The following is a 23,018-nucleotide window of genomic DNA, read 5'->3' on the forward strand; positions in this document are numbered from 1 at the left end:
ATGGTTTTAATTTTGTTAGTGGGAACCAGCTCATGAAATGATTACAATGCCAAATTACAATTTTTCATATGAAAGGTGATAGGAATAATTAATTAATTTATTTGTGAAACTTGCTGTTAGCTGTCAGGATCCTTTGTTTTTAAAAAAAAATGTTCAGGCACAAAAATCCAACTACAGTAACTACCTTGCTGTTATTTCAAAGGGATTTGTCACTTTAACTGCACTGACCATGAAGTTTATAGAATTAATCCTGAGGCTTGTGCTTTTGATGCAATTTCTCACAGGAACCTACAGAACCTCTTGATTCTTACTGCTATTAAAGCAGATCGCACCCGTGTTATGGAGTACATTAATCGTCTCGACAACTACGATGCTCCTGATATTGCGAACATTGCCATCAGTAATGAGCTTTTTGAAGAAGCATTTGCAATCTTTCGAAAGTTTGATGTGAACACTTCTGCTGTGCAGGCAAGAATATTTTTTTCCTCTCTATTGAAGGATTTAAGACATTTGCATCTGAATAAGTAGATGTGCCCAAGTATGTAAAATGGGCAGAGTGGATTAGAAGTTTGTATTGCTAAGTGTTCTCTCTCCAGCATTGGACTAGCCAGTTAAGCACAGTGGCTTTAACTGAATTTTGTAGTTGGTGGTCAAACAGATTTGAAAATCTTGATTTTTGCTTTTTTAATAAAGCTTTTCATTGACCTTAGGTTCTGATTGACCACATTGGCAATCTTGATCGTGCTTATGAATTTGCAGAACGTTGTAATGAGCCAGCAGTATGGAGTCAGCTGGCAAGAGCACAATTACAGAAGGATTTGGTTAAAGAAGCCATCGATTCCTACATCAAGGCTGATGATCCTTCTGCCTATATGGAGGTTGTGAAAGCAGCCAACAAGAACAGTGAGTAATGGTCAATCAACCAGAACGAAGTTAGTGCACTTTCAGGAAGCACATTTCTCCCAAATCAACTTTTGCAATTACTAATCTACTTCTGTCCCTACCCCACCCTGTTCCTTTTTTAATCCTCAGCCTTTCAGATCACCTGTTTCCATAAACTTGATCGCCTGACCTAGATTCCCATGTCTGGCTCCCATGTCTGGCTCCTATGTCTGTGACCTGTTCCTTCATCTTGGTCCCTTTTTTTATTCTCCCCATGCTTATCATTAGTTCCTGACTATGTCAACATTTCTTGTAACTTGTTGAGGGAATTACCTTAATACTGAGTTTTAGGAAAGTTTTTTTTAATGTATCCTGAGACCTTGATAGTGTGTATTGTTTCTGCCTGTCAGCAGCATTTGACACTGCCATCCTCCAGTCCCATTTTTGCCTAGTGGCACTATCCTCACAGCAGCTGAGATCAAAAACAAGAATGCAGATTCACTGGCTTTATCTTGTTACTTCAACAGGTTTCGATGAGATCACCACCTCCATTCTAAATCCAGTATGTAAAGCTCACTACCTCCTTAACCTTATTCTAAGATCACTTCATTACCAGCAATCATCCTCAAACTGAGATTTGTCTAATGAGAGAATTTTTAAGGAGATCAAAAATGCTGTCATCCCACCAGCACCTTGTGCCATTGCAGTACATCTTCCCTGTTTTATTCCAACCCCTTTGAAAGTATGGGCCAGCATTGTTGGCCTTCCTGATCATCTGCTGCTAGTGTGTGCAATACTCCCAAATCCCCAACTTTTTTTTTTTGCTGCGGCTTTCTCCATTTTAAACACTTCAGTTCTTTCTTCAAACGGAACAACTTCATGTTGCCCTGACATTCCATCTGCCAACTTCCTGCCCATTTCCTTACCCTACCAATATATCTAAACTTTCATGAAACTTGGGTCAAGGTCCTCTTTTATTATTGGCCTGTATGTGTGGCTTCTGTTGACAGTTGGATTTTTAAAGTCAAATTAAAGTTTAAAAAAAACAATTTAATTTTAACCCCTTGGCTCTTGAATTAATCTACTAACTCTCTGGTCTCAAGTTGGTAGTCATGCATTTTTTTTTTGTATCCAACTCCAGTTGGCGAATTACTTCTCCAAAACCATTTTACTTCCACTCCACTGATAAGATAGCAAAGTACGACACTCCTGTTCCATCTAATCTGTCTGTCATTTTTATTTTCTCCCCACTTGGCCTTTGACTTCAAATTGGTGGCTTAAAGCTGGGGCACCTATCCAAGGTGGAGTGGTAGTAGCCAGCAATCTGACTGGAGATCCCAGCACTGGTCCTCTGCAGAGGGCCCTTGGAAAGAGTCTGCATTTTAACTTTTGATGTATGGTTATACAATGTGTATAGCTGTAATGTAACTTTATTCTCGTACAAAGGATTGTACCCAAGTTGCCACATAATGTCATTAACTTTTCACTGTACTCAAATGCATACATGTGACAATGCTAATTCAAATTCACTTTCCCACTTTGAAAGGAGTGTCAAGTGTCTAATCTGTCCCAATATTCCCTCCGTTTAGCTAATGTACACTTGTTGGAAGGCTGTGGTGCAGTGGTAGTGTCCCTCTGAGTCAAAGGCTGAAGTTAAAATCTCACCTTCCTTGGGTGTCATAACCCATCTAGGCAAGAGGCTGATTTTTAAAGATCTCTACACCTGTCCACTTCTGTGCAACACTTTAATAGCATAACCATATTAACTGGAATTGTAAAGGCAAGTTGTTGATCCTTAAAATGGAAAGTGTATTGTTTTGATTTGCACTGACTTAAACAAATGCTACACTTTTTTTGTTAGCTCTCTATATTCACAAAGCCTTGTCATGCAGTTGTTATCTTGTCAGGTATCCTTTCTACTTTTGGTGGTCTTTTTTTAATTGTGCAATTCGGAAAACTTGTCCTGTGGGGTTTTCAGTCTTCCCATGGGACATGGGTGTCATTGGCCAGAGTTTATTGCCTGTCCTTTTAGTTGCCCTTGAAGATGGTGAGCTGGAGCCTCATGAAACATTGCAGGCTGTGCTGTTGGTAGACCCACTTCCCATAGGGAGGGAATTCCAGGTTTGTTTTACATGTTGTTGTGGTGGTAGACCATCTTTTGGTTTTTTGTTCTGGTTTTGAACTTGCTGTTTAAAACTAGACTTCCAGCACATGAGGGATTTCTGGTTTGGGCTGAAGGGCGTTTGGAAGATTACATTGGTGAGCAATCCAGGATTTAAGTCTCAACAGCTCCCTGGATCTCTCGACCAGACCTGAAATATCTTGTCCCATTGAGGGAGTGGCATTTTCCCCCTTCCTGAAGATTGGGGTACTCTATATGGGTGCATCTGATTCCATCCCAAACCTACACCAGGCCTTTAATGGCTGAGAATCCATTTCCTTGCTGCCTAGATCCCTACTCCATTGGAAATAGGCAGCTGTCGCAATAGCTAACCTGGATTGTGAAGAACCAACTGAAGAATGGAACATGAAAGCACTAACTATAAAATATTCTTTGAATTTGAGTTTCCTTCACTTTTTTTAAGAGCTGAATTTGTGCTCCTCCACTTTCTAAATGAGTGTCAGCAAAATGTTATCAAGTTCATTCTTAATCAGCATTACCTGATGCTGCTGTACTGGGATTTTTGTTCAAGATACTAAACTATATCTTTTTGTTAAAAAGGTATTGATGCCAAGTGTTGTAAATGTTTCTTAGTTGATTTGTGGTCAATTCTTCTTTAGCAGTGATTATTTAATCCCCATTTCTGATCTTTCAGATAACTGGGAAGACCTGGTGAAATTTCTGCAAATGGCTAGGAAGAAAGCCAAAGAGTCATATGTGGAGACAGAGTTGATATTTGCTCTGGCAAAGACCAACCGTTTGTCTGAACTGGAGGAATTTGTTAATGGACCCAACAATGCCCACATTCAACAAGTAATACCAGAAGGCATTGTTTTATAAGACTGCATTTAAGCTCTGCATTTAAATGACTACACTATTGAATTAAGTCTGTTCAACAATCTTGGTTTCAGTTGTCTCTTTTGTCAACTTTATGATCCAGTTTAGCTCAATTTTACAAGGCAAGCGTTTAACTTCATGCAAGTCCTTAAAAGCTGCAACTCACTAAAGCAGATTACATATGCAATTAGAATTGCATGTGTAATGTGTTCCATTTAAATGGAGAGCAAAAGTGCTGTGGGACCCAGAAGTTTTTTATATGCAGTCTGAGCCAGATGAAATGGTTGATAATGGCCAGACTAATTTTCAGAAAATTGTTCGCATTCAGTGAATTTAAAGTGTAGTTAATAACTTGCTGACCACTAGGGTGGTGAAAATGCATTGTGATTGTTGAAAAGGGACATTACTGGGCACCTGAAGTTTTTTAGTTTGTGGAGCAATTGGACTATTGGCACTAAATTTAATGTGCAGAATTGTAATATTGTGCTGTGAATCAGAGCTCTAAGAACCATTTGAGTGTTCTAACTCTGGGTACAGCATAGGCCATTCAGCCCAACAGTTTGCTAATGTATGAAGCTAATATATCTACCTCCCATAGGTTGGTGATCGCTGTTATGATGATGGCATGTATGATGCAGCAAAATTACTTTACAACAATGTGTCCAACTTCGCCCGCTTGGCTTCCACTCTGGTACATCTAGGCGAGTACCAAGCTGCTGTGGACAGTGCTCGCAAAGCTAACAGCACCAGAACTTGGAAAGAGGTATGAAATGCAGCCAATAACAGGTGTTTGCCTCACTCGAGCTGGTTTTGAAGATGAATTTATGGGTATCTAAAAATCCTGGCCTGCCTTGGAGCCATTTGTATTCAAAACATGGCTTCCCTAACTACCTAAAGATTACGAATGAACAATAAGGGTGAACTTTTGAAGCTTGTACTAAAGTCATTAAAGTTTCACCTAAACAGTCTCTGCACTGCAACTCTAATCTGGGCACTGCTCAATTAATCGTGTGATTTTGAATAATCTTTAAATTGCTCTTCTATTCACCCATCTTTAGGTTTGTTTTGCCTGTGTTGATGGCCAAGAATTCCGTCTTGCCCAGATATGTGGCCTACACATTGTCATCCATGCAGATGAACTTGAGGAGCTGATCAGTTACTACCAGGTAATTGTTTTACAACAGCTCTATAATTCCTCAGCAATTCATAGTCAGTTGTACAGCGCAAACAACATGCTAACCAGATACCATTATTGGCCAGCATTTGGCCCATATCCCTCATTTCTATTTGTGTACCCATCCAAATGCCTTTTTTTATATATAGTGTTGTAATTGTAGCAGCCTCCACTCTAGCCTCTGGCAGTCCATTTCCATTCATTTTGCATGATTTTATGAACTTTAGCTCATCCCTCAGCCTCCAGTCATGCAGGGGGAAACCCTAGCCTATTCAGAGACTCCCTATAATCTCAGACCCACCATCCTGACAAATTTTTAAAATTCTGGTTTTAATGAACACGCTAGTGCCTCAGTTTGTAACAATTATCAAAAGTGAAGTAAAGTTTGTGCTGTAGGTACTATAATCTACAAAGGCAGAAGTACAGTAGATTTTTCCTGTTTTTAGATCCAATTTTGAAGTAGCCAGAAGTTAAATCATTGGTAGCAGCAGAGTGCAAGTCGATCAAAATTAACAATGGGGATTCTAGAAACTCATCTGGGGAAAGTACGCTCTTCCCCAGTGATTTTTTTTTTAACATGGTGGGAGGAGAAGTGGGGAGAAAGCATGGTGGATGGACCTGGGTAAATGCCATATTGTCTGCCAGGCTGGTAATTGTAATGTGACAGCAGATGAAGTAGGCACTTAGTTTGCTATTGACTAAGCAAACGATTGCAATAAAAGTAAACTTGTTCACCAGATTTGGCGAGCAAGCTCCTGTTTGTGCAATAGAAGTGAACAAACCAATCTGGAGCAGGTATGAAAGAATAGTGCTATTTCCTATTTGACCAAATGTCAGATTTACTCTTGATCTTTATCAGAGCCACCTGTGGAAAACTAGTTTCCAAATGTCACAACTAAAAAAATGAGCCATTGAAATATTCACCCTTTTTAATGCACTTTCCAGTTAAATAAAACCTGATGCCTTGGTAAGGCTACAATACTTGTCTATTACATAATTGGTGTGTTATGCATTACTTTGTTTTTACTAGGATCGAGGGTATTTTGAGGAACTGATCGCTCTCTTGGAAGCAGCATTGGGCTTGGAACGGGCTCACATGGGAATGTTCACAGAGCTGGCAATACTATACTCCAAATTCAAGCCGCAAAAGATGAGGGAACACTTGGAACTTTTCTGGTCCAGAGTCAATATTCCAAAGGTATTTGTCTTATTCCACTAAAAGCTGATGCATCAACCAAACTAACTACTGTGGGTGCACGCTGCAGAGTCTGATCTAAAGAAAAGTCGACTGACTGATGTTAGTTCCAACCCATAGATACTACCAGACCTGCTGACCTTCTGATTTTTCACTCTTAGTGTTTTTCTTTCTTTACAACCTTGTTCTTGGCTGAGACACCAACCCTGATGAAATGGAATTGGCATACAAATTTTCACTCTGCTTTCCTGATACAATAAGTTATAAATACATTGCTTTGTGTGCATCAACACTTTTTCTGCCATCAACATTTTAATAAAGTTTGAATATCTTCCATGGGTGAGGTTCTTCACCAGATAATAGATTTAAAGTGACAAAAGAAACAAAGGTAGAAGTGAGGTAACCTTTTTTACACAGATGTTTATCTGGATTCCCCTGTTAGGGCATTAAAGTTACTTTTTTAAAAAATAAATTTTTGAATTTTATAGAGCTATGTTAAAAACAAGCTGGTGAATGGAACTAAAGGTAACTAGCAGAAGCAGACATGTTGGTCTGCATCTCTTTAGTGTCAACCTGGGTGTAGAATTGTAAAACTCCTCCTGATTTGAACATTTTTAGTAACTGGAGTCCTTTGGTTATGTTGATTAACTGATCTTTAAATACACTTTGTTCATACTTTTTTTTTTCCCCTTGCTATCTAGGTCCTTCGTGCAGCAGAGCAGGCACACCTTTGGGCTGAGCTGGTCTTCCTTTATGATAAATATGAAGAGTATGACAATGCAGTCATAACTATGATGAGTCACCCAACAGATGCTTGGAAGGAAGGGCAATATAAAGATATAATCGCAAAGGTATAGCATTACATTGCTAATAACACAATACTTTCATCCCAGTGATGTAATCTTCTAAGGATTGTTGCTATTCTGAATAGTCTTATTTTTATCAATGGCTGGCTGGCTGGCTGCCTGGTTAAAACACTTTCTAATGTGGAACAGTTTCACTATCAGGTTTTGAAATAACCAATCTTGGGAAATGATGTTCCTCTTAAGACTAAGTTCAGATGACTTGGAAAGTTAATTCTCCAATTTTTTTTTTTAATAGGTTGCTAACGTAGAATTGTATTACAAGGCCCTACAGTTCTACTTGGATTACAAACCACTGTTGATCAATGATCTGTTAATGGTGCTATCACCACGTTTAGACCATACCAGGGCGGTCACTTTCTTCAGCAAGGTGAGCCATGACCATCACACACAATCATTAGCTGATACTAATCATGCATTTCATGAGTAACTAACTTCAGTGGACGAGTTACTGCTGCCATGACCATTGTTTGTGTTCTGCTTTGCAGGTGAACCAATTGCCTCTAATAAAACCATATTTACGCTCTGTTCAAAATCACAATAATAAAGCTGTGAATGAAGCTCTGAACAACCTGCTTACTGAAGAGGAGGATTATCAGGTACTGTGTAACATTTAATAACTTTAAGCTCTTGAGTAGCTACTTAAGGGCAACTGACCACTCCAGGGAATTCTGCTGAAATTTTTTATTGAATCACTTGATCAGCAGTCTTGCCCTGGATCATTCCTGCCCATCCTACTTGGAATATCCCACATGAAATCACAAAGCTGCCTATTCAGGGTGTTGGGATTGTTGACTATCCCTACCATGGCATATTTCTGTGCCTGCAGTTAATTGACCATGTGAAACCAAATTATGTATTAATTATCTTGGAATATGAATATTCCATTAACTGACAAGGTTTTTTTTCTAATGGCTTGAGGGTTGGCTTACTTTCATAACTGGCTATCTTGAACCTACTTTCAACAGCCAGCATTGTAACTTTTTTGAAAAATTGGAAGTCTTGGTGAAAAATCCTTCTTTAACAACACTTAATCCCTCTGTTCTAACTATTCTCTTCCTATTTTTGTGTGGGTGCTGCTGCATCTACTTGATCAAAGCCCCAAATTGCAGTCTTCTGGAAGGAACTTGGAAATGATCTGCCAAAGAATTTTTTTGACAGGAACTGCTGTCAATGTACCTCAACTACCATCTTCTCCAGGATAATTAGGGATTGGTGTTAATGCTCATTGAGCCAGGAGCACCCAATTTCCCTCCAACAAATCTCTAGAGATATTTTGCCATGAAAGCATCTGTAAACAGTTTAACTTGGACTTTTTGAGCTTTGACCTCCATCTGAAGGACAAATCGGCCAGTGTTTGAGTAAGATTACCTTGGGTTTTTCTTGTCGCAGGGTTTGCGTACATCTATTGATGCATATGATAACTTCGACAACATTATCCTTGCTCAGCGCCTGGAAAAGCATGAGCTAATTGAGTTCAGGCGTATTGCTGCTTATCTCTACAAAGGTAACAATCGCTGGAAACAAAGTGTGGAACTCTGCAAAAAAGACCACTTGTACAAGGTAAGTTTTCTGTAGAATTGGATGGAGCAATGTTTTGAATCTTGTGTTGACTAAAACTTTAAATGTTCCATACAGTAGTGAGTTTTGAGTGACTTTGTTTTGTAGGATGCAATGCAATATACAGCTGAATCCAAGGACACTGAGCTCTCTGAGAAACTTCTGCAATGGTTCCTGGAAGAGGGCAAGCAAGAATGTTTTGCGTCCTGCTTATTCACGTGCTATGATTTGTTACGGCCAGATGTGGTTCTTGAGCTGTCATGGAGACATAACATCATGGACTTTGCAATGCCATATTTTATTCAAGTTATGAGGGAATATCTCAGCAAAGTAAGTGAACTTTTAAAAGTTGTCTATGACCAGGCTTGTGTAAAAGCTGGTGGGTTATGACAAGAGCTAAATAGAAAATGCATTAAGCCGCAATGAAAAGACTTCAGCCTAGGTAGTGTTGCTTGGAGCAGAGAAGACCGGTTTACAAAATTTGAGGCAAAGGGTTAATAGCAATAAAGTATTTTTTTGGTGTGCATCCCACCCAAATACCTGCATTTGGAGGGATCAATTAGTAGGGGTATTTAAGTTTCAAAGGGATGAGGAAACATTTTCAGGATGGGGACTAGCTCAAACTTGTCTGAGTTGCAGGCAGGAACCACTTGCTACAAAGTAGTACCAAGTTTTATATATTGGTTTTTTTTGAAAGCTCCATAGCCTGCAAGGGTATGGACCAAGTGCTGGGAAATGGGGTTTAAAGTAGAGAAGTGTTTAATGTGTGGACACTAAACCTGAATCTTGTTCACTTGGTGTCTTGAGTGCACATGTTGGCTTAAGTATTATTCCTGTTGACTCTCCAGATCTGGTGCAGGACTTGCTTAGTGACCTGTTTGAAGTCCCTCTCTAGATGAAATCACTAATAGGACAAGTAACTATAGAAGTTTGATCTTTGAGTGTCTTAAGAGATGACAGAATGGAATTCACACTTGGGCAGCTAAAAGACTGCCAATGGCAGGTTGGTCCTAAATGTTTCACATGAAGTTAGACTTGACTTCATGAGAGGGAGGAATAAAACAAATCATGGCAGTTTCTCTTGCCTTGTGACCTCAAATTGAGGGCAATTTAGCAGTTCTGAATTGGAAGCTCAGTTCATTACCAAATTGACACCTCCAATTCTGAGCAACGGTTCAAAGGTTTAGATTCTGCAAAAGTTTTTATTCAATCCAGTTAGAGCAGGAAATTTCCATTTGTCCTTGATATGACAATTTTCCAACTGAATTACAGGGAAATGCCCCATATGTTGGCAAATGGGGCTAGGTCAGGTTTTGGATGTCTGCAGATGTGTGGACTGAAGGGTCTGTTTCCATGCTGTATAACTCAGTTCTCTCTCTGGGCTAAGCTTAGCTACAGAACCAACCAAACAGGTAAGTTGGGTCCCTTCCAGTCTGTTATCAGGTGTGCATCAGGGCTGAGTGGTTTTAGTAGATGCATAGTTCCTTGAGTGGAATTGCAAGCAGACATTTAAGAGACTTTTTTGGTCAGTGCATGGAGTATAAAGCTGTACAAACACAACATCACAGGACATTGGTGCGACCACTTAGAATACTGTGTCCAATTCTGGTCTTCCTGCTTTGAGAGATTCTAAACTTGAAAGGGTTTAGAAAAGTCGAAGGATGTTGCCAGGTTGGAGAATGAGTTATAGGAAGAGGCTGGTTAGGCTGGGGATTTCCCCTGGAGGTGTAGATTGAAGTGTGTCTGTGTAGAAGCTTAAAGATCCATGAGGGGCATGGATACTGTAATTAGCCAGGTCTCCCCTTCCTGGGTGGGAAAGGAGGAGGAGAGGAAAGAGTCCAAAACTAGAGCATTGGTTTAAGCTAAGGGAAAAGATTTAAGAGGGACCTGAGGGGCGGTGTGCATATATGGAATGAGCAGCTGGAGGAAATAGAGGCTGGCACAATTAAACCTCTTTAAAGGCATCTAGATGGGTACATGAATAGGAAGGGTTAAGGGATGGCCAAATGCTGGCAAGTTGGATGTAGTCTGTTTTAAAATATCTAGTCCATGTGGATGAGTTGTCTTTTGAGGGTTTATTTGTGCTGTGACTCTTAACACTGGTAAAGTCTTTAGATTTGGCAAGTGTTTCAGGAGATATTTCGATGTTTTTTCTAGAGTCTGTATTCATCCATTCTTTGGACTTGACATAACTGATCACTAATGTTTCATGCCATCCATTCTAAATTGATTTGTTTGGAACAGTGACTTACAGATATCAGTCATAAATATGTGCAGTGGTTAGAAAGAAGCAAAGCCAGTTGAGTCTTAGTGAAGGTATTTCTGATCTATGAAATTAAAACCTCTTGTGGAATTGCCCTATGAAAACTGCAAAGGATTTGGTTTTTTCTTTTCCTGTGCTTGACCTTTTTTTTGCTTTGGAGTTTGACATCTGAATTTTCTTGCAGGTTGATGAACTAATGGAAAAGGTGACAATCTGCTCTTGCTCTTATTAGGCTTTCTGAAATGAGGCTTTAGTGTTTTTGCTTAATGTAGAGGGATATGCTTAACCTGGCCATGATTGAGTGCCTTCTAATTCTATAGTATAGATATTGACTAACCCTCAACTAATTACTCCTAGAACTAGTTGTTTTCAAAGCCTTGATTAACCACTTGTCTAACTGCAAGGTTTTTTGATTTTGCTACTTTGAGGTCACTCTTTTAAGACATGTTTAAATATGTCCTTTTTTTAAATCCTTTTCAGTACTTCTATTCCAAGATGTGCTTTGCAACTCCTTGTGGACTTGTGAAACAAGTTCTTAATTAAAACCCTGTCAGTGTTTCCACTTTGCTTACAAGATCACTTTTTTTAACTTTGAATAATGAATTTTGGTCTACAGTAATTTGAACTAGTCTTAATGTGTTACCTAAAGACCTCTTTTCTCAGCCTGATAGATTTGTTCTCTGTTTTGTCACCATAAGCACACCTATGAGCCTCAAGTGCTGGTGTTCTTTCCCACTTCTTTGTTTGTATCTTGGTCTGTTATGGTAGGTGATATCACTTCTGGTTGGGGTAAATGGGGTCCAAATTAATGTTGAGTTTGGTTTGAATACCAGGCTTCTAGGAATACCAGTGTGCCTTTGTTTTAGCCTGTCCCTGGATGGATGTTATCCATCTGTGTATGGGTACTAGTGATGGCTGGTCAAGTCTTTTTGGTGGCTAGTTTCCTGCCTGTCTGTCCAGAGTAATGTTGGTGCAGTCCTTTGCAGGATATTTTGTATGACATTGTTCTGCTGACTGTTTTGCACAGCTACTTTTAAATTCATTAGAGCTCCCATGATGCCTAGGGGCCCCATTTACCAACCCACCACAACAGACCAAGGCACATAGCAAGTGGGACAAAAAACAAGCACACTTACCCAGCATGGTGACAATATCAGAGGACAAACCTACTAGCTCAGCGAGCCAAACCTACCGCCTGAGCAACAAATTCAAAAATTGCCAACATTTATTTCTCCTTTTTTTGGATATACTTTTAAACTTGCCCCACAAAACCTATTGAGATTGAGGCTAAATTTAAAATGTTCCCCTGCTATCTGGCATGGCTCATTAATGTCTCTGAACTGGTGCATCGCAGCTTTTGAGGTGGAAAACCTTGACCAACTGACTCTCTTTGGAATGTTTGTTTCCTTTAACTTTTAGTGATGCAGCCTTATTTTCTCTACCCCACTTTCCTCCCCATTCCAACACTGAACTTTTCTCAAGCCAACTGATCAACTGGTTAAATCCAAAGCAATGTCGGTAAGGTTAACTTGCATTTGATGCAATAGACAGCTGATTTAAATAGGCTTCTAGGCCAAGCTGCAATATACATTACTGCATGCAAGGTAACTTGCTGCATTAACACTGCTCTGTGTGGAAATCTGTCCCAATCAGGATGGTTTGTGGAACTGTTCTGTTGGATAACCATGAGTGATCTCTCCATATTTTCCATAATGCATGCTTTTTTGTGCAGTCAGACGATAGGGTTTTAATAGTGGGATATGGGCTACTGGGAGTTGGTGGAAACTGACTTTGCTACAGGAGTTTGTTTTGGAATGGTCCTTTTTTTTTTTTGAAACTGAAGACTGTGCTCAATCAGCTGTTCCATATGACTTTTTAACAGGTCCTGTTTCAGTCCTTCAGTTGCCCACTTGATCAGTATTTGCCCATTAGTTCTGTAATGTGACATCTTCAGGTCTCCAAGATTGACCTGTCCATATCCAGCAAGACCTGGATGATGTCTAGAATTGGGCCGTTAAGTAGCAAGTAAATGCATGTTACATTGGTATTCACTCATTGTCCCCAATGGTACTACCATCACTGAATATCCATATCCAGGTTAGTTACCACTGACCGAAATTGAACTGAGCCTGTCATATACCTACAAAGAGTAGGTTGCCAAGAATTTTGCAGAAAGGAACTTTTTTTTCTACCAGACTCCCCAAAGCCTGGATACATCTAAAAGGCATCCATCGCTGGTCGAATACCTGCCTAGATGAATGTAGCTGCCACAAAAAATGAGACAGGATGCTAGAAATCAAACACTGATGGAGGAAACTCCAACAGGTCTGACCTTCAAAGAAAAATGAGTCCCATTTTTGACCATAAACCGAAGCTGCTAGAAATGCTCAGCAGGGCTGGCAGTATCTGAAGAGAAATCTGTTAACCTTCAGGTCTGGTGACCCTTCCCTGGAACATCAATTCTGATTTCTGTTCACAGATGTTGTCAGATTTGCTGAGTTTTTCCAGTAGACTTTGGCTTTTTGATTTACAGCACCTGAAGTTCTCAATATTTTTGTCAACTCCATTTTTGTTCTGATGTTTGGTGTCATTAGGACAAAGCCTGCTTTATTGGCAAACATTCACATTGTATTAGTGAAGGGAATAAACAAGTGTCATCTGCAAGATGTTAGTCTCCTTTCAGAACACCTTTCTTACCTCTACCCATCTTTTTAGAATGCCTAGCAGTAAGCTCCCATCAGGTGGTTGTGCAACTTGAATTTTTAAACTGTATGCCAATTTGAGCCTAGAGCTCACTACCTACTTATATTGTGGGTGTTACTTAAAATAACTGTGTAGTATTTTGAAGATGGCTCCCCTGGCCTGGCCCCAGCAGGTAGCAAAAGCTGTCCTAAACAAACATCTATTACCAGGTAGAGGATTGATTTGTAGCATCACTGTCAGACAGAACTCTAGCTTTTGACTGTAAGCTCACATCAATGATTCTGCCCAGAACTGCAGTAGTGGTTCCATAGAAATGAGCCTACATTCAGATTTCATGCTTATAGACTTGGTGCCCTTTTTTGAGCTGATGTGGTCTGCTATTTTATGTAGAAATATCCTGCCACAAGGTGCTCCTAAAGGAAGTCAGTGTTCAGCAATTCACTTAAAGCCTCTGCACTCTTGTTTCTGAATATGCATTAACACTTTGAATTGCTGCATTCAGATTAATATGCATTATTTGAGCATTTAACGACTTGGTATTTTTCACCTTGTACAGTGTGCAAATGTTCAGTGTGTAGATTTTAACTCCGCAATGTTCTCCAGTAATAGAATTTTGTGGTTCTTGATGCAGATACTAAAAGAGCTAGGTAAGTATGCTGGTTGTGTACAGAACAACAGTATTTCTTAAATGTTTGATGGAGGGTTGTAACTTTATTCATTACAAAGTTTTTTTTTGTAGTCTTTTGGATGAACTTTATCGATTTTTGCTTTCAATTTTTAACTTTTTTTAGGTTGATAAACTTGATGCTTCGGATAGCTTGAGAAAAGATGAAGACCAAGTGGCTGAACCAGCTCCTCTAGTATTTGGTAGGTTTGATTAGTCAAGCTGTAATGCATAACAATTCTTTCATTCTAATTCCAATATCCCTGAATTTAGAATCTGCCCAATAATTCTGGGTTACTTGTAAAGTGAGCCAGATTTGTTCTTTTTCAGTTGATGCACCCAAAGCCCTGGCCTGGCCTACATCCAACTGCAGTTATTAGAAAAGCACAGCATCTGAGCAGGGGAATTGCCATTTTGGCAGAAGCCCTTCCTCGGGAACACTTTATTCTGAAGAGCTTATGCCCAAAATGTTGAATTTTTGTCCTCCCTGGATGCTGCCTGACCTGCTCTGCTTTTCCAGTACCACGTACTTGACTGTGATCTCTAGCATCTGTAGTCCTCGCGCGCGCTCTTGCGTGTAACTGCAGTCTTGTTGATTGACTCCCTTTTTAAAACTTGTTTTAGTTTTTTTTAAATAGTTATCTTTTTATTCTACTTCACATTGGACCATAACTAGACTTCAGTCTTGTCCAAAGCCAAAAAAACTTTATCTAGGAGATAAACTGGCAGCGCACAAGAAGGTAGTAATTTCATGTTGTGTTGCTGACTTTTGGGCAATGAATAGGCCATGATCTGATCTGAGAAGGCAGCATTTCAGTTTCCAAATTTGTTTCCATGAGATGCCCAAAAGCTTGCTGCTGCTGCTAACTCAGTCAATTTGTATTCTGATTTAAACACTTTGTGCTTGTTACTAGTATTACAACATGGCAGTAAACCCTTGTGCTAATTAAACCAAGTGCACAAAAAGCCCACCTGTCCAAAATCTATTAAAGTATGAGTGACGACTACCCAAATGCAACTTTTTAAAGAAAAGCAATTTTCAACTCTAAAATGAATGCTAATCAACTATTTATAACGAAGTCTCCTTTCTCTTTCCAGATTTGTTATCTACCCCATTCCATAACCATATACTGATCCAATAAGCCCCTATTAAATTTATAGCAGCTGTATTTTTCAAAACAGACAGCAGCTGTCGTCCCCGGTGTTGGTCTTCCTGTTTGTAGATCTCCGCTGGGTTGTCTGTCTTCTGCTGCAAAGATGTTTCATACGATATCACCACTCAAGTGGTTCTTGGCAGTCTTTTAAATGGCAGATGGTGCTCTTTTTGGCTAACTCCAAAATGCCTGCTTTTTATACTCCAAACATCAATCATATCACTAGTTTGGTGTTATCAAAACAGTAAAATTCAATTGGTTTTAGTATCTTGGGGCATAATTTTAAATGGTTAAATTCAAGCTGCTGAGAAAACAATTGGTATCAAGGTTACAGCCAAAATGTTAATCTTTCAATTTTCCAGCTATGCCTGGTGCTTGCCAGCTTTCTAAGGGTACAGTATTTGCCTTCAGCTTTATATTAGTTGAATGTACTGCAGAGTGCAAATAAAGTGTAATCTATATTCACAATCTGTGTATTCCTGCAACTTCACTTCTGAGCTCCTAACTCTATGAATAGTGAACCTTGTCCATAAATGAATCTGTATTACTTTTGGATTTTTTTTCCCCTTCCAAACATCCTTACCACTTGCAGTAGATCCACAATTGTGGTCTGTGCAGTGATTCTAGTCCCTAAATTTAGGTTTGTGCCGTGGGCCAAAAGAGAAATGGCAGAGTTGCCTTGTTTTGCAAAGGTGGGTATGTAAGATCAGGTTTCCTGTAACTCCTTGATCAATAGATCTGGGCTAAAGAGAATCCATACTGAACAGGATTTGAGCATTGCTGATGCGTTAGCTCAGTATTCAAACTGATTTTAGAAATTCCTGCATATTGAAGTCAGTATAGATATTGATTTGCTGAGCTTGAATATTTTAAATTTTGTAAAAAGGCTCACCAGTGACCAGATCTAATGTATTATCTGTTTAACTTTTTTGCCTTGTGATTTTCTAGGTCAGCAGTTAATGTTGACAGCAGGTTCCACTGCAGTCCCTCCCCAGCCTGGCTATGCTTATGGTTATCCAGCTGGCTATGCTCAGCCTGCTTATGGCTTCAACATGTAGAATCCACATCGCGTTGTCAACTTTACCACTGCTACCCCTGAATCTTCATGAAAAATGTACGACCGTCATAGAGCACAGGATTACAGCCAAACACTTCCTTTGCAGCATGAAGATTTTATAAAGGACTTCTGTTTTATTTATTACACTCTTACATTTCAACTTCAAAATGTAGCTTTTTTTAAAAATCTATTTAGGAACTACAAACTGTTGAGGCACTGACTTAAAGATTAAGACAAGTATTAACTAGTTTATTGAATCTAGTCATGAATATTTCCAATAGATCGGTTGCCACCTTTTTTGTTTCTAAGCTGGCAGCTTAGTGCAATGTGGATGGTTTCTTTGCCCCCACACTCCTCTCCCCAACCTGTGTAAAGCTTGCCCTCAATGAGATGAGTAATGGTACTGAAGGCAGTGTTCAGCTATTCCCAGGGAGTTTAAACTTGGAAGTTAACTTTGCCAGTATCTGCATGTTTTGCCAATATGTAATGCTAAAGGTGAAGTTGGAAAGTGAATGCAGGATTTTTTTGCATTCCTAGTTGGTGCGGAACTGAATTGACTAGTCACTCCATGTGAAAGCGTTCTATCTTCTGTGGGTGGAGCACTCTGTTCTGCATCAGTTCAGGCCTCCATGCAAAGAAAGGGTGCGTGCCACTTATTTAAAATATTGTGCCTAATGTAAAATTTATGGTAAGGAGCTTTTTGTTGCTAATCATGAATATTAGGTTTAATAGAATGTAAACTCATGTCAGTCAGCACTTTGGTTGAAGTTTCTGGATCTCTTGAAATATTTCATACCTCCGGCAAATTTATTGAAAGGCAGTTAGTTGCAGGCCATCTTGTAATGGAAAGAATTGGATTCAGTCCAGAATGTTGGTTATTGTGGTGACATGTATTTAAAGGGAAATTGTGCTGTAAAATCTTCAACAGCGATGGTATTGTGAATATTACTTTGTACAGTTGTGCTAACCTATTGAGTTAGCTAAAAGAAATGGATGTGCATTGGACTTCCCACATACCCCCTCCTGCTGCCCTCGTCATGTCACCAGAGGGATAAATAAAGTTTACATATGTCTCATGACACCATTATGCTGAGTAATTCATTGTCTCCATGTTACTTGATGTGCAGAAATGTTAGCCCACTATTAGTTGAAGCCACTTAGAAGCATTTGGAGTATGTGGACATTGGGCAGTGATAATGGGGTAGTTTTACTTTGGTTTTAACCTAAATCTTTTTGGGAATCTGATTTTAAGATACATTTTTGCAATGTTGGTTTTAATAAAGATGTGGAAATGTCAGTGGACTGGAGTCAGCAAAGTCAGAAATCGCATGACACCAGGTTTATTTGGAACAGTAAGGTTTTGGAGTCTCTGCACTTCAGGCAGCTAGAGAAAATATACTTCAGACACAATTTATAAAAGATAGAATTTGTATGATCCTTTACTATAAATTGTTTTAAAGTATATTCTCTCTGCCTGAGGAAGAAGCACTGGTTTCAAATAAATCATGTGATTTTTGGTTTTAACAAATTTAGTTTCATCAGACTTAGTCAAGTGCAGTGTTGGAAAAGCAGTCGGGCAGCATTTTGAGCAGGAGTTGACAATGTTTTGGGCATAAGCTCTTCATTGGGAAGGATGAAGGGCTTACATTTTGACTCCAACCCTTGGCTGCTGCCTGTATGCTTTTCCAACACTGCACTCTGACTCCGATCTCCAGCATCTGCAATGTTCACTTTCTATGCAATACCAGTTTAGGAGAAAGTTCTAAATGTTTTATGCTTCTCATTCACTACAAATGCCTATTAGGTAACTATCAGTGACTAACAGTTTGGTAAAAATGCACTGAAGCCAGTAAGGTGGGTAATGAGACTGCAATATCTGAGGATCTTCTGACTTCAGTTGAAGTAATTAACTTGACCAATCTTCTAACAGATCCACTTGTATTCTATTTAGCCTAACTAATAACTGGCAGTGTGGTGGGTGGCTATTGGCCAACTATAAATGATAGCTAGAGAATGCCTAACAAATGGCTTTTGTTTTGCAATTTTGTGGTTTTAATTATTCTGGGAGCTGCATTTAGTTTTGCAGTTGTCAGCAATGGATATGCTAGTGTTTTTATGCACTCGTATTCTTTTGATAAGCTGGGCATTGAGTTTGACTACACAATTCCTAGCGCACTCAATACTATTGAAAGTTTAGGCTGAGTGGTTATAAGCCATTTCTTCCTTGGTTTCATCCTTTTTTATTCTGATCGAAATTGGGTGGGAAAATTGGTTTACTATGACAAAGATGGGTGACGCTAAGGACAAAAGGGTAACTAGAGAGCAAATAGGGCCTGTCAAAGATCAGTAAGGTACCCTTGTGTGGAGCTGCAGGAAATAAAGTATTTTACACCATTTACTGTGAAAAAGGGCAGGGAAGATATGGAATCTCAAAGTAGATTAATCTTAAAATCTCCATTTTAGAGGAGGAAATGCTAGATGTCCTGAAACTCAAGTGATAAGCCCACAGGACCTGATCGGGTATACCCTAGAACTCTGGGAGGCTAGGGAAGTGATTGCTGGGCCTCCTGCTGAGATTTGTATCAAGTCAGGTGAGGTGCCAGAAGGCTGGAGGTTGGCTAATGTAGTGCCACTACTTAAAGGTGGTAAGCACAAACCAGGGAACGATAGACCAGTGAGCCTGACATCAGTGGTGGGCAGGTTGTTGGAGGGAGTCTTGGGACAGGATGCACATATTTGGAAAGGCAAGGCCTGATTATCGATAGTCAACATGGCTTTGTGTGGGAAATCATGTCTCAAACTTTTTTTTACTTCAAAAAAAAACCTCAGGATTGAGGGCAGGGTGGTGGACATGATCTATATGGACATCAGTAAGGTGTTTGACAAGGTTCTCCATGGAATACAGAGAATGAGCCATTTGGATACAGAAATGACTGTGGTAGACAGGGTGGTGGAGGGTTTTTCAGCCTGAGCATGAGGTATAGTTAGTAAGTTTGCAGATGACACCAAAGTTGGAGGTGTAGTGGACAGCAAAGAGGGTTACCTCTGGTTACAACCGGAATGTTGATCAGATGGGCCAGTGGGCTGAAGTGATGGCATTTAATTTAGATAAATGCAAGGTGCTGCAATTTTGGAAAGCAAATCTCAACTGTACACTTATTTGGTATGGTCCTGGGGAGTGTTGCTGAACAAAGACCTTGGAGTGCAGGTTCATAGCTCCTTAAATGGAGTTGCAGGTAGATAGGATAGTGAAGGCATTTGGTATGCTTTTATTGGTCAGAGGATTGAATATAAGAGTTGGGTGGTTATGTTGCAGCTGTGTGGAACATGGGTTAGGCCACTTTTGGAATATTGGTCTGCAATTCTGGTCTCTTTCCTAAAGGAAGGATGTTCTGACCCTTGAAAGGGTTCAGAAAAGATTTAAAAGGATGTTGCCAGGGTTGGAGGATTTGAGTTAGGGAGAAGTTGATTAGGTTAGGGCTGTTTTTTTTTCCTGAGAATGTCAGAGGCTGAGGGGTGACTTTAGATTCTCAATCATGTGGCATGGAGAGGGTGAATAGACAAGTCTTTCTGTGGAGTGGGGAGTCCAGAACTAGAGGGCACAGGGTTAGTGAGGGGAAAGAATCTAAAGACCTGAGGGGCAACTCTTTCATGCAAAGTGGTGAATGTGTGGAATGAACTGCCAGAGGAAGTGGTGGAGGTTGGTACAATTGCAACATTTTAAAAGGCATCTGGAGTCCTATATGAATAGGAAGGGTTTGGAGGGATATGGCTGGGTGCTGGCAGGTAGGATTAGTGGATTGAGATATCCAGATGGCATAGACAAGGGCTGAATGATCTTTCTGTGCTGTACATATCTAGCACTCAAAGTCCACACTTGCCCTCAACCCACCCAGCCTCATTTTCCCCCCTCTCTGAATTTACCTCTGACTAATGCACCTATGTATGCAGCCCTGGACACTGGCCAATTTAGCATAGCCAGTTCACCTAACCTGCACATCTTTGGACTGTGGGAGGAAATCCAAGCATTCATTGTGCAAACTCAGTTGCCAGAGGTTGGAATCAAATCTGGGACCCTGGTGCTATGAGGCAGGGTGCTGAATAAGTATATGAATAGGAAAGGTTGAGGAATATGGGCTAGTTTACTTTGGGGTTATGTTCAGCATGGACTAGTTAGATCAAAGGCTGTTTGTGCCATATGACTGTGTACAACAGCTTGCATCTGTTTGGACCACTTATTTCTCAAGGTACTTCATAGTAATCAGTCAATTTTACAAACCAGGAACAAGTACAGGCCACTCGCCTTCCAGTTTGCTCTAAGATGGTGGCTGACGAGTTTAACACCATTTCAGTTTGGCAGAGCTCCACTAAACCACCAGGAGAAACTCCGGACTGGACATCGGTCAGTGTTGTGTTAGAAAAGCACAGATCAAGCAGCATCCGAGGAGCAGGAGAGTTGAAGTCTTGGGAATAAGCTCTTCAGGAATGTGGGCAAAATCAAATTTTTCACCCCCCCCCCCCCCCCCCCAACACTTCTGATGAAGGGGTTCTGTGTGTCTTGCGCGCAATGCTAGCAGATCAGAGTTGCATATTTAGCAAATAGGTAAAAAGCAACAATAACAAAAACAGGTACAGGTGAATGTTAGAATACTGAATGGATTCAAATTCTTAATAGTAGGGTAGAAACTGGTGTGAAACCAGCTGGTGCATGTGTTCAGGCTTCTGTACCTTCTCCCTGATGGTAGAGATTGTAGAAAAGTATAAAAAGGTGGGATGGATCGTTGAGAATGCTGGCAGCCTTCCCTTGTTAGCTGGCCTGGTAGATGGATTCTATCGATGGGAGGCTGGCCTTTGTGATTGTCCGGGTTGAGTTCACCACTCTCTGCAATCATCTCCAATCTTGAATGAACAGTTGCCATACCAGGTAGTGATACATCCAGACAGAATGCTCTTTGGCGCATCTATTAAAAAATTGGCAAGAGTATTTATCCACAAGTCCAAGCAAGCTTGTTGATGACCCCTCTCTCCTTGTTCCACCTCTGCTGTTAATATGTAGTGGGCATGAGTAACATCCTGCAGAATGTCAGAGTTCCTTTTTGTTTTGCTAGCATTTAGAGCTAGATTTTTCTCCGTGCACTCTTCTCCAGGTCTTCCCCCTGTCTAGTCTGCTTCATTACCATCCGAGATATAACCTATGGTGACGTTAGTCTGGTATTTGATGCAGTCGGGTATACAGCGAGTACAGTAGGGAGCAGAGTATGCACCCCTGCGGGAGCTCCAGTGTTAGTGACCAAGAAATATTGTCCCCAATCTTCACTGGCCTGTGGGTCAGGAAACTGAGGATTCAATTGCAGAGGTGGGCCTTAATCAGAGATCGCTAAGTTTAGTAATCAGACTTGAGGGGATAATAATGTTGACTACAGTTCAACTTTCAATGAGTAGGATTCTTACGTAGCTGTTCTGTGTCAAGATGTTCTAGGGAGGAGTGAAGGGCAACTGATCTGGCATCTGACATGGATCTGTTGGTTCAATAGGCAAATTGGAGTGGATCAAAATTTAGGGATTTAATGCCATGACCAGCCTTTCAAAGCACTTCATGACCACTAATGTAAGGGCCACTGGGTGGTAGTCATTGAGACATGCTGCATGAGCTGCCTTAGGCACAGGGATGATGTTGGCTCTCTTGCCACAGGCAGGGACAGTGGCCTGCTGCAGGAAAGGTTGATCTGTGCATTCTGAGTGCATAGCCTGGTACTCCCTCTGGTCCCATCGCTTTCCTTGGATTCACACGAAGGAAAACTGATCTGACCTCTGATGCAGAGACTGTTTGGGATAGGTTTGTCAGGACTTGTCGGAATCGGTGTTACCTCTCTTCTGAAATTCTGCTCAAAGTGAGCATAGAAGACATTGAGACAATCTGGGAAGGATATATCATTGTCTGTCTTCATGTAGTTTGCTAATTTGTCACTTAGAGCTACAAGTGCAGTAAAACGCAGAGAATTGAAGATGTGTACATGCTAGCTGTGATTCCACATTTTGATGGAAATGGGTTTTCTTTGCTTTTCAAAGATCCAAAGTGCAAAGCCAGCAGCAGATGACCTTCACCCAACAGCACTTATCTTCCAGTGTTACTGAGTATCCTCACAGGCAATTATTCCAAAAACAGTTCTGAATGAATCTCCATTTCTAAACCGCAATGTGTACAAATACCAATCGTAGCAGATAAAGGCGCAGAGCCAGAAATGTCTGTCTTGTAAGTTTGTAATGAAAATAAAACCAGGCAAGTGGTGCTGTATTCCCTCCCAAACTGCTGCCACACATTGCTTTGTGTATTGTGATTATGTCAAACTCCTTATAATGCTAATACACAAAGGGCTGTTGTGTAGTGGTGGTGTTCCTGTCTCTGGACCAGGAGCCCAGGTTTCAAGTCCTCCTTGTACCAGAGGTTCAGTAACATATCTGAACAGGTTGGTAAGTACAGCTTGGTGATATGCAAGTATTTATG

At 40.3% G+C, this 23,018-nt stretch overlaps 1 protein-coding gene across 3 annotated transcripts in view; it reads left to right on the forward strand.

Annotated features, from left to right (window-relative positions):
- cltcl1 (clathrin, heavy chain-like 1) overlaps nt 1-17,598 on the forward strand; it is a 56,351-nt gene extending 38,753 nt beyond the window's left edge. Inside the window, exons 20-34 of one of the 3 annotated variants that reach the window (XM_060843450.1) lie at nt 285-468; nt 711-903; nt 3,699-3,856; nt 4,479-4,643; nt 4,939-5,046; nt 6,085-6,252; nt 6,951-7,100; nt 7,351-7,482; nt 7,601-7,711; nt 8,505-8,675; nt 8,781-9,002; nt 11,120-11,140; nt 12,418-12,453; nt 14,430-14,505; nt 16,405-17,598. In XM_060843450.1, coding sequence (XP_060699433.1) covers nt 285-468; nt 711-903; nt 3,699-3,856; nt 4,479-4,643; nt 4,939-5,046; nt 6,085-6,252; nt 6,951-7,100; nt 7,351-7,482; nt 7,601-7,711; nt 8,505-8,675; nt 8,781-9,002; nt 11,120-11,140; nt 12,418-12,453; nt 14,430-14,505; nt 16,405-16,514 — 2,005 coding nt within the window. In that variant the 3' untranslated portion in view covers nt 16,515-17,598. The remainder of the gene's footprint in view (nt 1-284; nt 469-710; nt 904-3,698; nt 3,857-4,478; nt 4,644-4,938; nt 5,047-6,084; nt 6,253-6,950; nt 7,101-7,350; nt 7,483-7,600; nt 7,712-8,504; nt 8,676-8,780; nt 9,003-11,119; nt 11,141-12,417; nt 12,454-14,429; nt 14,506-16,404) is intronic. The other 2 variants (XM_060843451.1, XM_060843452.1) reach the window with 2 other exon arrangements.
- Nucleotides 17,599-23,018: the final 5,420 nt, after the last annotated feature.

This window comes from Hemiscyllium ocellatum, chromosome 24 (genome assembly GCF_020745735.1).
Source record: "Hemiscyllium ocellatum isolate sHemOce1 chromosome 24, sHemOce1.pat.X.cur, whole genome shotgun sequence".
NCBI lineage: Eukaryota > Metazoa > Chordata > Chondrichthyes > Orectolobiformes > Hemiscylliidae > Hemiscyllium > Hemiscyllium ocellatum.